This window comes from Oncorhynchus gorbuscha, linkage group LG14, assembly GCF_021184085.1.
Source record: "Oncorhynchus gorbuscha isolate QuinsamMale2020 ecotype Even-year linkage group LG14, OgorEven_v1.0, whole genome shotgun sequence".
NCBI lineage: Eukaryota > Metazoa > Chordata > Actinopteri > Salmoniformes > Salmonidae > Oncorhynchus > Oncorhynchus gorbuscha.
Genome location: NC_060186.1, coordinates 7,818,084 through 7,830,362, shown reverse-complemented (window position 1 = coordinate 7,830,362; position 12,279 = coordinate 7,818,084). Strand labels below are relative to the sequence as shown.

General features: G+C 48.0%; 2 protein-coding genes across 4 annotated transcripts in view; one reads left to right on the top strand and one right to left on the bottom strand.

The window, feature by feature from the left end:
• wnt5b (wingless-type MMTV integration site family, member 5b) overlaps positions 1-12,279 on the top strand; it is a 180,204-nt gene that overhangs the window by 61,054 nt on the left and 106,871 nt on the right. The window lies entirely within an intron of this gene.
• Positions 1-12,279, bottom strand: part of LOC123994359 (adiponectin receptor protein 2-like) — an 87,848-nt gene that overhangs the window by 34,473 nt on the left and 41,096 nt on the right. For 2 of the 3 annotated variants that reach the window (XM_046296865.1, XM_046296866.1), the window contains exon 3: positions 11,862-11,939. The exons of the other annotated variant lie outside the window; for it this stretch is intronic. In XM_046296865.1, coding sequence (XP_046152821.1) covers positions 11,862-11,939 — 78 coding nt within the window. The remainder of the gene's footprint in view (positions 1-11,861; positions 11,940-12,279) is intronic. 3 annotated transcript variants of the gene reach the window in all.

Below are 12,279 nucleotides of genomic sequence, written 5' to 3'. Positions count from 1 at the left end.
ACAGAGAGAGAGATGAACAGTGGCACCAGGCTACTATATATAAACAGAGAGAGAGAGAGATGAACAGTAGTACCAGGCTACTATATATAAACACAGAGAGAGAGAGAGATTAACAGTAGTACCAGGCTACTATATATAAACAGAGAGAGAGAGAGAGATGAACAGTAGTACCAGGCTACTATATATAAACAGAGAGAGAGAGAGAGATGAACAGTAGTACCAGGCTACTATATATAAACACAGAGAGAGAGAGAGAGATGAACAGTAGTACCAGGCTACTATATATAAACAGAGAGAGAGAGGAACAGTGGCACCAGGCTACTATATATAAACAGAGAGAGAGCGAGAGATGAACAGTGGCACCAGGCTACTATATATAAACAGAGAGAGAGAGGAACAGTAGTACCAGGCTACTATATATAAACAGAGAGAGAGAGAGAGGAACAGTGGCACCAGGCTACTATATATAAACAGAGAGAGAGAGGAACAGTAGTACCAGGCTACTATATATAAACAGAGAGAGAGAGAGAGGAACAGTGGCACCAGGCTACTATATATAAACAGAGAGAGAGCGGAACAGTAGTACCAGGCTACTATATATAAACAGAGAGAGAGGGAGATGAACAGTGGCACCAGGCTACTATATATAAACAGAGAGAGAGAGAGGAACAGTGGCACCAGGCTACTATATATAAACAGAGAGAGAGAGAGATGAACAGTGGCACCAGGCTACTATATATAAACAGAGAGAGAGAGAGGAACAGTAGTACCAGGCTACTATATATAAACAGAGAGAGAGAGAGATGAACAGTGGCACCAGGCTACTATATATAAACAGAGAGAGAGAGAGGAACAGTAGTACCAGGCTACTATATATAAACAGAGAGAGAGAGAGATGAACAGTGGCACCAGGCTACTATATATAAACAGAGAGAGAGAGAGATGAACAGTGGCACCAGGCTACTATATATAAACAGAGAGAGAGAGATGAACAGTAGTACCAGGCTACTATATATAAACAGAGAGAGAGAGAGATGAACAGTGGCACCAGGCTACTATATATAAACAGAGAGAGAGATGAACAGTGGCACCAGGCTACTATATATAAACAGAGAGAGTTGAACAGTGGCACCAGGCTACTATATATAAACAGAGAGAGAGAGAGATGAACAGTGGCACCAGGCTACTATATATAAACAGAGAGAGAGAGAGGAACAGTAGTACCAGGCTACTATATATAAACAGAGAGAGAGAGAGATGAACAGTGGCACCAGGCTACTATATATAAACAGAGAGAGAGAGATGAACAGTGGCACCAGGCTACTATATATAAACAGAGAGAGAGAGAGATGAACAGTGGCACCAGGCTACTATATATAAACAGAGAGAGAGAGAGATGAACAGTGGCACCAGGCTACTATATATAAACAGAGAGAGAGTTGAACAGTGGCTCCAGGCTACTAAATGTAGATAGAGATATATATAGAGAGAGAGATGAACAGTGGCACCAGGCTACTATATATAAACAGAGAGAGAGAGAGATGAACAGTGGCACCAGGCTACTATATATAAACAGAGAGAGAGAGATGAACAGTGGCACCAGGCTACTATATATAAACAGAGAGAGAGAGATGAACAGTGGCACCAGGCTACTAAATGTAGATAGAGATATATATAGAGAGAGAGATGAACAGTAGTACCAGGCTACTATATATAAACAGAGAGAGAGAGAGATGAACAGTGGCACCAGGCTACTATATATAAACAGAGAGAGAGAGATGAACAGTGGCACCAGGCTACTATATATAAACAGAGAGAGAGAGATGAACAGTGGCACCAGGCTACTATATATAAACAGAGAGAGAGAGATGAACAGTGGCACCAGGCTACTATATATAAACAGAGAGAGAGAGATGAACAGTGGCACCAGGCTACTATATATAAACAGAGAGAGAGAGATGAACAGTGGCACCAGGCTACTATATATAAACAGAGAGAGAGATGAACAGTGGCACCAGGCTACTATATATAAACAGAGAGAGAGAGATGAACAGTGGCACCAGGCTACTATATATAAACAGAGAGAGAGAGATGAACAGTGGCACCAGGCTACTATATATAAACAGAGAGAGAGAGATGAACAGTGGCACCAGGCTACTATATATAAACAGAGAGAGAGAGATGAACAGTGGCACCAGGCTACTAAATGATGCATACCAGATCTTTATATACACCGTTTATTCATGGAGCAACAGAGGGGTGCGAGGCCAGCTAGCAGAGGGGTGCGAGGCCAGCTAGCAGAGGGGTGCGAGGCCAGCTAGCAGAGGGGTGCGAGGCCAGCTAGCAGAGGGGTGCGAGGCCAGCTAGCAAAGGGGTGCGAGGCCAGCTAGCAAAGGGGTGCGAGGCCAGCTAGCAGAGGGGTGCGAGGCCAGCTAGCAGAGGGGTGCGAGGCCAGCTAGCAGAGGGGTGCGAGGCCAGCTAGCAGAGGGGTGCGAGGCCAGCTAGCAGTGTTCAGATGAGACGCTAGCCGTATTTATAATACATGTCTAACCCATTTCCCAAGCCCACCAAGCCCAGCCAGACTTCCAGAGCAGTCCAACAACATGGCCTGGCCTGTGTGTGTTGTAATGTCACACACTGTTTAATCTCCAGCTATGCCATAGACAGGAGCCTCCTCATTACACACTAGAGCAGTATGGTGTATATGCATAGCAGAAGGCCGTCTGAACGCACATGTTCATGAGTGTGTGTGTGTGTGTGTGTGTGTGTGTGTGTGTGTGTGTGTGTGTGTGTGTGTGTGTGTGTGTGTGTGTGTGTGTGTGTGTGTGTGTGTGTGTGTGTGTTGTATTATACATGTCCTGTCTGCCACCAGACTGATACATTACAGTAAAGGGACGACTGTGAATTATAGAGAGGCAGTAATGTAGGGAGTCATCTCCACCAATGAAGTATTTATAACCTTCATCTCAGAGTGTAGGTGACAGGGTGCCCTCTAACCACAGTCCCCCTCCATATTAACTCCAGTGACCTGGAGGGAGAAAATACCCCTTACGGACTGTTTAAAACACTAAACAGCTCTGCTACGTATCCCTGGTCCACAACACACACCAGAGTGATAGCTCTGCTACGTATCCCTGGTCCACAACACACACCAGAGTGATAGCTCTGCTACGTATCCCTGGTCCACAACACACACCAGAGTGATAGCTCTGCTACATATCCCTGGTCCACAACAACACAGAGTGATAGCTCTGCTACGTATCCCTGGTCCACAACAACACAGAGTGATAGCTCTGCTACGTATCCCTGGTCCACAACAACAGAGTGATAGCTCTGCTACATATCCCTGGTCCACAACACACACCAGAGTGATAGCTCTGCTACGTATCCCTGGTTCACAACACACACCAGAGTGATAGCTCTGCTACGTATCCCTGGTCCACAACAACACACCAGAGTGATAGCTCTGCTACGTATCCCTGGTCCACAACAACACAGAGTGATAGCTCTGCTACGTATCCCTGGTCCACAACAACACAGAGTGATAGCTCTGCTACGTATCCCTGGTCCACAACAACACAGAGTGATAGCTCTGCTACGTATCCCTGGTCCACAACACACCAGAGTGATAGCTCTGCTATGTATCCCTGGTCCACAACAACACACAGTGATAGCTCTGCTATGTATCCCTGGTCCACAACACACCAGAGTGATAGCTCTGCTATGTATCCCTGGTCCACAACAACAGAGTGATAGCTCTGCTATGTATCCCTGGTCCACAACACACACCAGAGTGATAGCTCTGCTAAGTATCCCTGGTCCACAACAACACAGAGTGATAGCTCTGCTATGTATCCCTGGTCCACAACACACACCAGAGTGATAGCTCTGCTACGTATCCCTGGTCCACAACACACCAGAGTGATAGCTCTGCTACGTATCCCTGGACCACAACAACACAGAGTGATAGCTCTGCTATGTATCCCTGGTCCACAACACACACCAGAGTGATAGCTCTGCTATGTATCCCTGGACCACAACAACACACAGTGATAGCTCTGCTATGTATCCCTGGTCCACAACACACCAGAGTGATAGCTCTGCTAAGTATCCCTGGTCCACAACAACACACCAGAGTGATAGCTCTGCTAAGTATCCCTGGTCCACAACAACACACCAGAGTGATAGCTCTGCTACGTATCCCTGGTCCACAACAACACAGAGTGATAGCTCTGCTACGTATCCCTGGTCCACAACAACACAGAGTGATAGCTCTGCTACGTATCCCTGGTCCACAACACACCAGAGTGATAGCTCTGCTACGTATCCCTGGTCCACAACACACCAGAGTGATAGCTCTGCTATGTATCCCTGGTCCACAACAACACACAGTGATAGCTCTGCTATGTATCCCTGGTCCACAACACACCAGAGTGATAGCTCTGCTATGTATCCCTGGTCCACAACAACACAGAGTGATAGCTCTGCTATGTATCCCTGGTCCACAACAACAGAGTGATAGCTCTGCTACGTATCCCTGGACCACAACAACACAGAGTGATAGCTCTGCTATGTATCCCTGGTCCACAACACACACCAGAGTGATAGCTCTGCTAAGTATCCCTAGTCCACAACAACACAGAGTGATAGCTCTGCTATGTATCCCTGGTCCACAACACACACCAGAGTGATAGCTCTGCTACGTATCCCTGGTCCACAACACACCAGAGTGATAGCTCTGCTATGTATCCCTGGTCCACAACACACACCAGAGTGATAGCTCTGCTATGTATCCCTGGTCCACAACACACACCAGAGTGATAGCTCTGCTATGTATCCCTGGTCCACAACAACACACAGTGATAGCTCTGCTATGTATCCCTGGTCCACAACACACCAGAGTGATAGCTCTGCTATGTATCCCTGGTCCACAACAACACAGAGTGATAGCTCTGCTATGTATCCCTGGTCCACAACAACAGAGTGATAGCTCTGCTACGTATCCCTGGACCACAACAACACAGAGTGATAGCTCTGCTATGTATCCCTGGTCCACAACACACACCAGAGTGATAGCTCTGCTAAGTATCCCTGGTCCACAACAACACAGAGTGATAGCTCTGCTATGTATCCCTGGTCCACAACAACAGAGTGATAGCTCTGCTACGTATCCCTGGACCACAACAACACAGAGTGATAGCTCTGCTATGTATCCCTGGTCCACAACACACACCAGAGTGATAGCTCTGCTACGTATCCCTGGTCCACAACACACCAGAGTGATAGCTCTGCTATGTATCCCTGGTCCACAACACACACCAGAGTGATAGCTCTGCTATGTATCCCTGGTCCACAACACACACCAGAGTGATAGCTCTGCTATGTATCCCTGGACCACAACAACACAGAGTGATAGCTCTGCTATGTATCCCTGGTCCACAACACACACCAGAGTGATAGCTCTGCTAAGTATCCCTGGTCCACAACAACACACCAGAGTGATAGCTCTGCTACGTATCCCTGGTCCACAACAACACACCAGAGTGATAGCTCTGCTACGTATCCCTGGTCCACAACAACACAGAGTGATAGCTCTGCTACGTATCCCTGGTCCACAACAACACAGAGTGATAGCTCTGCTACGTATCCCTGGTCCACAACAACAGAGTGATAGCTCTGCTACGTATCCCTGGTCCACAACACACCAGAGTGATAGCTCTGCTATGTATCCCTGGTCCACAACAACACACAGTGATAGCTCTGCTATGTAACCCTGGTCCACAACACACACCAGAGTGATAGCTCTGCTATGTATCCCTGGTCCACAACACACACCAGAGTGATAGCTCTGCTACGTATCCCTGGTCCACAACACACACCAGAGTGATAGCTCTGCTATGTATCCCTGGTCCACAACACACACCAGAGTGATAGCTCTGCTATGTATCCCTGGTCCACAACAACACACCAGAGTGATAGCTCTGCTACGTATCCCTGGTCCACAACACACCAGAGTGATAGCTCTGCTACGTATCCCTGGTCCACAACACACCAGAGTGATAGCTCTGCTACGTATCCCTGGTCCACAACACACCAGAGTGATAGCTCTGCTATGTATCCCTGGTCCACAACACACCAGAGTGATAGCTCTGCTACATATCCCTGGTCCACAACACACCAGACTGATAGCTCCCTTTACTGGTCCAGGAACATAAACATGTGTAATACAGCCGGAGGGCTGGACAGGGAACAGGGAGGATCTGTTGGTGCACAAGGCTGAGAGGGCAATCAGTTATCTACTCAGAAAACCTGCTTGTCCACTTCCTGTGTAAATAGAGGAAAGGAGTGGAGCAGAAAGCCTCTATCCATGAACCAAACTGAACCAAGCCTTCCTCAAGACTGGTTCATCACATACCTCAAACCGACACACACAGCCGCACACACAAAACATTTCTCATGCATGCGAGCACACACACACACACCTTTGCTGTAAAAATCACTTGCCCACACATAAGTAACCATGGGTGAACACACATAGGCTACACCTCCACAGAAGAGATGACCCCATGCATCCCTCTGCCTCACCCCAGAGCCAACACACACGAGCAGGTGGTTGTCAACCCAGCTGTCTGGGTGATATTTCGGGGGCTTGTGGGTCAGTGCCAGCAACAGGTTGTTTGGGGTCAGGCCTGAACTGACTGTGGGTGGTGGTTCAACTCTCCTATTCAAGTGTCTGCCTTGTGTACATCTCGACACTAGTACCCCCCCCAGACACTCTAGTACCCCCCCAGACACTCTAGTACCCCCAGACACTCTAGTACCCCCCAGACACTCTAGTACCCCCCCAGACACTCTAGTACCCCCCCCCCCAGACACTCTAGTACCCCCCAGACACTCTAGTACTGTAGACCCCCCCCAGACACTCTAGTACCAGACACCCCCCCAGACACTCTAGTACCCCCCCAGACACTCTAGTACCCCCCCAGACACTCTAGTACCCCCAGACACTCTAGTACTCTAGTACACAGCCCCCCCAGACACTCTAGTACCCCCAGACACTCTAGTACCCCCCAGACACTCTAGTACCCCCCCCAGACACTCTAGTACCCCCCAGACACTCTAGTACCCCCCAGACACTCTAGTACCCCCCAGACACTCTAGTACCCCCCAGACACTCTAGTACCCCCAGACACTCTAGTACCCCCCAGACACTCTAGTACCCCCCAGACACTCTAGTACCCCCCCCAGACACTCTAGTACCCCCCAGACACTCTAGTACCCCCCCAGACACTCTAGTACCCCCCCCAGACACTCTAGTACCCCCCAGACACTCTAGTACCCCCCAGACACTCTAGTACCCTCCCCCAGACACTCTAGTACCCTCCCCCAGACACTAGTACCCTCCCCCAGACACTCTAGTACCTTCCCCCAGACACTCCAGTACCCTCCCCCAGACACTCCAGTACCCTCCCCCAGACACTCCAGTACCCTACCCTCCCCCAGACACTCCAGTACCCTCCCCCAGACACTCCAGTACCCCCTCCCCCAGACACTCCAGTACCCCCTCCCCCAGACACTCCAGTACCCCCTCCCCCAGACACTCCAGTACCCCCTCCCCCCAGACACTCTAGTACCCCCTCCCCCAGACACTCTAGTACCCCTCCCCCCAGACACTCTAGTACCCCTCCCCCAGACACTCTAGTACCCCCTCCCCCCAGACACTCTAGTACCCCCTCCCCCCAGACACTCTAGTACCCCCTCCCCCAGACACTCTAGTACCCCCTCCCCCAGACTCTAGTACCCCCCCCCCAGACACTAGTACCCCCCTATCCCCCAGACACTCACACATAAGAGACCCTGTATAGTAGGGAACTAGTTTTGACTAGGCTCATATTAGGACCAGGGTCATAAATAGTGTACACTACAGGTATGTAGGGAATTATTTGGGTCATTGGAGTCCAAAATAGTGCACGAGGGATTAGGGTGTCATGTGAGAGGCCGTGTGTACCGTGTGGAATGCTAACGACGGGGTGGAGTACATTACAGTTCATCACGTTCTCTTGGCTGAGGAGTGGAACACGGTTCTGTTGAGTCCCACTGAGAACCCGGGTCTTAGATGAGCTGACATGTAAACAGAACACAAATATCACCGTGCAACGATGTCCAAGATTTTGCTGAGTTACACTTCATATAATGAAATCAGTCAATTGAAATGAATTCATTAGGCCCTAATCTATGGATTTCACAGGACTGGGAATACAGATATGCATCTGTTGGTCACAGTTTAAACCATAGTTTAATGTTTCTACACATTTTGCCATGGGGCAAAGAGAAAATGTGAAGTTTTAAAGCAAATTTCCAGCAGTTCTCTACATTTTGCCATGGCTTATACCTTGTTCTCATGCTGTCGGAGTGACTCAAACATGAACTGAATCCATGGTGACCCCACGCCGGGACGTTTCGTACATTCTCCATGACTGTTATTCTGGTGATTGTTAGTTCTGAAAAATGTATTACTAATATATATATATATAACTCCATTATTATTTCTACATTACATCTGGTTTCAGTCGTTTAAAGTTTACACTGAAAATGTTTTAAAGACGTATTTATGTTTTGCAGTGGCGATGTGCCGCTGCTAGATGCATATAGGGAAAACACTGTGCACACACACACACACACACACACACACACACACACACACACACACACACACACACACACACACACACACACACACACACACACACACACACACACACACACACACACACACACACGAGAGGGAGAGAGTCACTTCAGGTCAAGTTGACAAGGGGCTACTCTCGGTCATTCAAAATTAAGGGAAGAAGGACAAGCTGTTTGTCACATCATCCACTAAATGACTGCAGGCTCTCTTTCTATGGGTTATCAAATCATACAGTGAAGCAGAGTGCTGGAATACTGTAGACTGGTGTAATACTGTAGACTGGTGTAATACTGTAGACTGGTGTATATCAGCTGTAATACTGTAGACTGGTGTATATCAGCTGTAATACTGTAGACTGGTGTAATACTGTAGACTGGTGTAATACTGTAGACTGGTGTATATCAGCTGTAATACTGTAGACTGGTGGAATACTGTAGACTGGTGTAATACTGTAGACTGGTGTAATACTGTAGACTGGTGTAATACTGTAGACTGGTGTATATCAGCTGTAATACTGTAGACTGGTGGAATACTGTAGACTGGTGTAATACTGTAGACTGGTGTAATACTGTAGACTGGTATAATACTTTAGACTGGTATAATACTGTAGACTGGTGTAATACTGTAGACTGGTATAATACTGTAGACTGGTGGAATACTGTAGACTGGTATAATACTGTAGACTGGTATAATACTGTAGACTGGTATAATACTGTAGACTGGTATAATACTGTAGACTGGTATAATACTGTAGACTGGTATAATACTGTAGACTGGTGGAATACTGTAAACTGGTGGAATACTGTAAACTGGTGGAATACTGTAGACTGGTGGAATACTGTAGACTGGTGGAATACTGTAGACTGGTGGAATACTGTAGACTGGTGGAATACTGTAGACTGGTGTATATCTGGTGTAATACTGTAGACTGGTGTATATCTGGTGTAATACTGTAGACTGGTGTATATCAGCTGTAATACTGTAGACTGGTGTATATCAGCTGTAATACTGTAGACTGGTGTATATCAGCTGTAATACTGTAGACTGGTGTATATCAGCTGTAATACTGTAGACTGGTGTATATCAGCTGTAATACTGTAGACTGGTGTAATACTGTAGACTGGTGGAATACTGTAGACTGGTGTATATCAGCTGTAATACTGTAGACTGGTATAATACTGTAGACTGGTGTATATCAGCTGTAATACTGTAGACTGGTGTATATCAGCTGTAATACTGTAGACTGGTATAATACTGTAGACTGGTATAATACTGTAGACTGGTATAATACTGTAGACTGGTATAATACTGTAGACTGGTGTAATATCATCAGTTGTTATACTGTAGACTGGTGTAATACTGTAGACTGGTGTAATACTGTAGACTGGTGTAATACTGTAGACTGGTGTCATATCATCATGTCCTGATCCCAGAAAGGTACACACACCGTCCCTCCCGAGGTCGGACACGCACGCACACACACACCGTCCCTCCCGAGGTCGGACACGCACGCACACACACACCGTCCCTCCCGAGGTCGGACACACACGCACCCTCCCGAGGTCGGACACACACGCACCCTCCCGAGGTCGGACACACACGCACCCTCCCGAGGTCGGACACACACACACACACACACACACACACACACACACACGCACCCTCCCGAGGTCGGACACACACACACACACGCACCCTCCCGAGGTCGGACACACACACACACACGCACCCTCCCGAGGTCGGACACACACACACACACACATCATCCACACACCCTCCCGAGGTCGGACACACACACACACACACACACACACCCTCCCGAGGTCGGACACACACACACACACACACACACACCCTCCCGAGGTCGGACACACACACACACACACACCCTCCCGAGGTCGGACACACACACACACACACACCCTCCCGAGGTCGGACACACACACACACACACACCCTCCCGAGGTCGGACACACACACACACACACACACCACACACACACACACACACACACACACACACACACACACACACACACACACCCTCCCGAGGTCGGACACACACACACACACACACCCTCCCGAGGTCGGACACACACACACACACCCTCCCGAGGTCGGACACACACACCCCCTCCTGAGGTTGGACATAAAGCATAGATTCTGTTAAATGCCTCATAATTCCAATGTGCTTAGCCTAACTGGCAATCAATAGGGTACTGGAAACAAATCAAATGATTGATTATCATCAATTGGCAGCTAGATTGTTGTGTTCAGCTGTAGATATACTGGCACCCTATTCTCTATACAGTGTGGCCTGTAGATATACTGGCACCCTATTCTCTATACAGTGTGGCCTGTAGATATACTGGCACCCTATTCTCTATACAGTGTGGCCTTGTAGATATACTGGCACCCTATTCTCTATACAGTGTGGCCTGTAGATATACTGGCACCCTATTCTCTATACAGTGTGGCCTGTAGATATACTGGCACCCTATTCTCTATACAGTGTGGCCTGTAGATATACTGGCACCCTATTCTCTATACAGTGTGGCCTGTAGATATACTGGCACCCTATTCTCTATACAGTGTGGCCTGTAGATATACTAGACCATCCCTACAGACCATCCCTACAGACCATCCCTACAGACCATCCCTACAGACCATCCCTACAGACCATCCCTACAGACCATCCCTTCCAGCAGCAGTGTCTACAGTCAGAGGAGTAACCATGACAATAATAGACATTAGTTTCATTCTAACACCGCTTCACCTCTTTGGCCTGAGATTCAGCTGCTAGCATGCAAACCTGTGTGTGTGTGTGTGTGTGTGTGTGTGTGTGTGTGTGTGTGTGTGTGTGTGTGTGTGTGTGTGTGTGTGTGTGTGTGTGTGTGTGTGTGTGTGTCAGTCACATGGGAGAGATTGAGCAATCCATCACTTCCATGGTGCACTGCTCCCCTTTTCCTTAGACAGATATCCTCGGTCACGGACATACACTGGGCCGTCATTGGAAATAACTATTTGTTCTTAACTGACTTGCCTAGTTAAAGGTTAAATAAAATAAACAACAGCAGTATTGACTGTTTACATTCACAGTCTACACAGGTACACACACACACAGTCTACCTGGGGACAGACAAATAAGTCTATGAAAGCTCAGAGTACACACCAAGGTCTCCAGTCCGTCTCCACACAGCCCGGTGTTGTTTGGTAAAGGAGTGGATAATGGTGATGTGGGAGGGTGACGCTGGTAGAGAGAATAAAACAAGACTTTGTCCTTAATCCTTTTGTTGCCAAGGTTCAGTATTGAGTTACACGATCAAATGGAAAGAGAAAGGCCAACTGAAGCAACGCTAAAGAGGTTTATCTGAACATCATGTTGTGACGGTGTCCTGGCCTTTTCCTCTCCAAGGGGGGGTGACGCACCAGCATTTATCTGACCAGAGTCTGGCGTGTCGTGAGGCATTTATCTGACCAGAGTCTGGCGTGTCGGGAGGCATTTATCTGACCAGAGCCTGGCGTGTCGGGAGGCATTTATCTGACCAGAGCCTGGCGTGTCGGTATGGCATTTATATGACCAGAGCCTG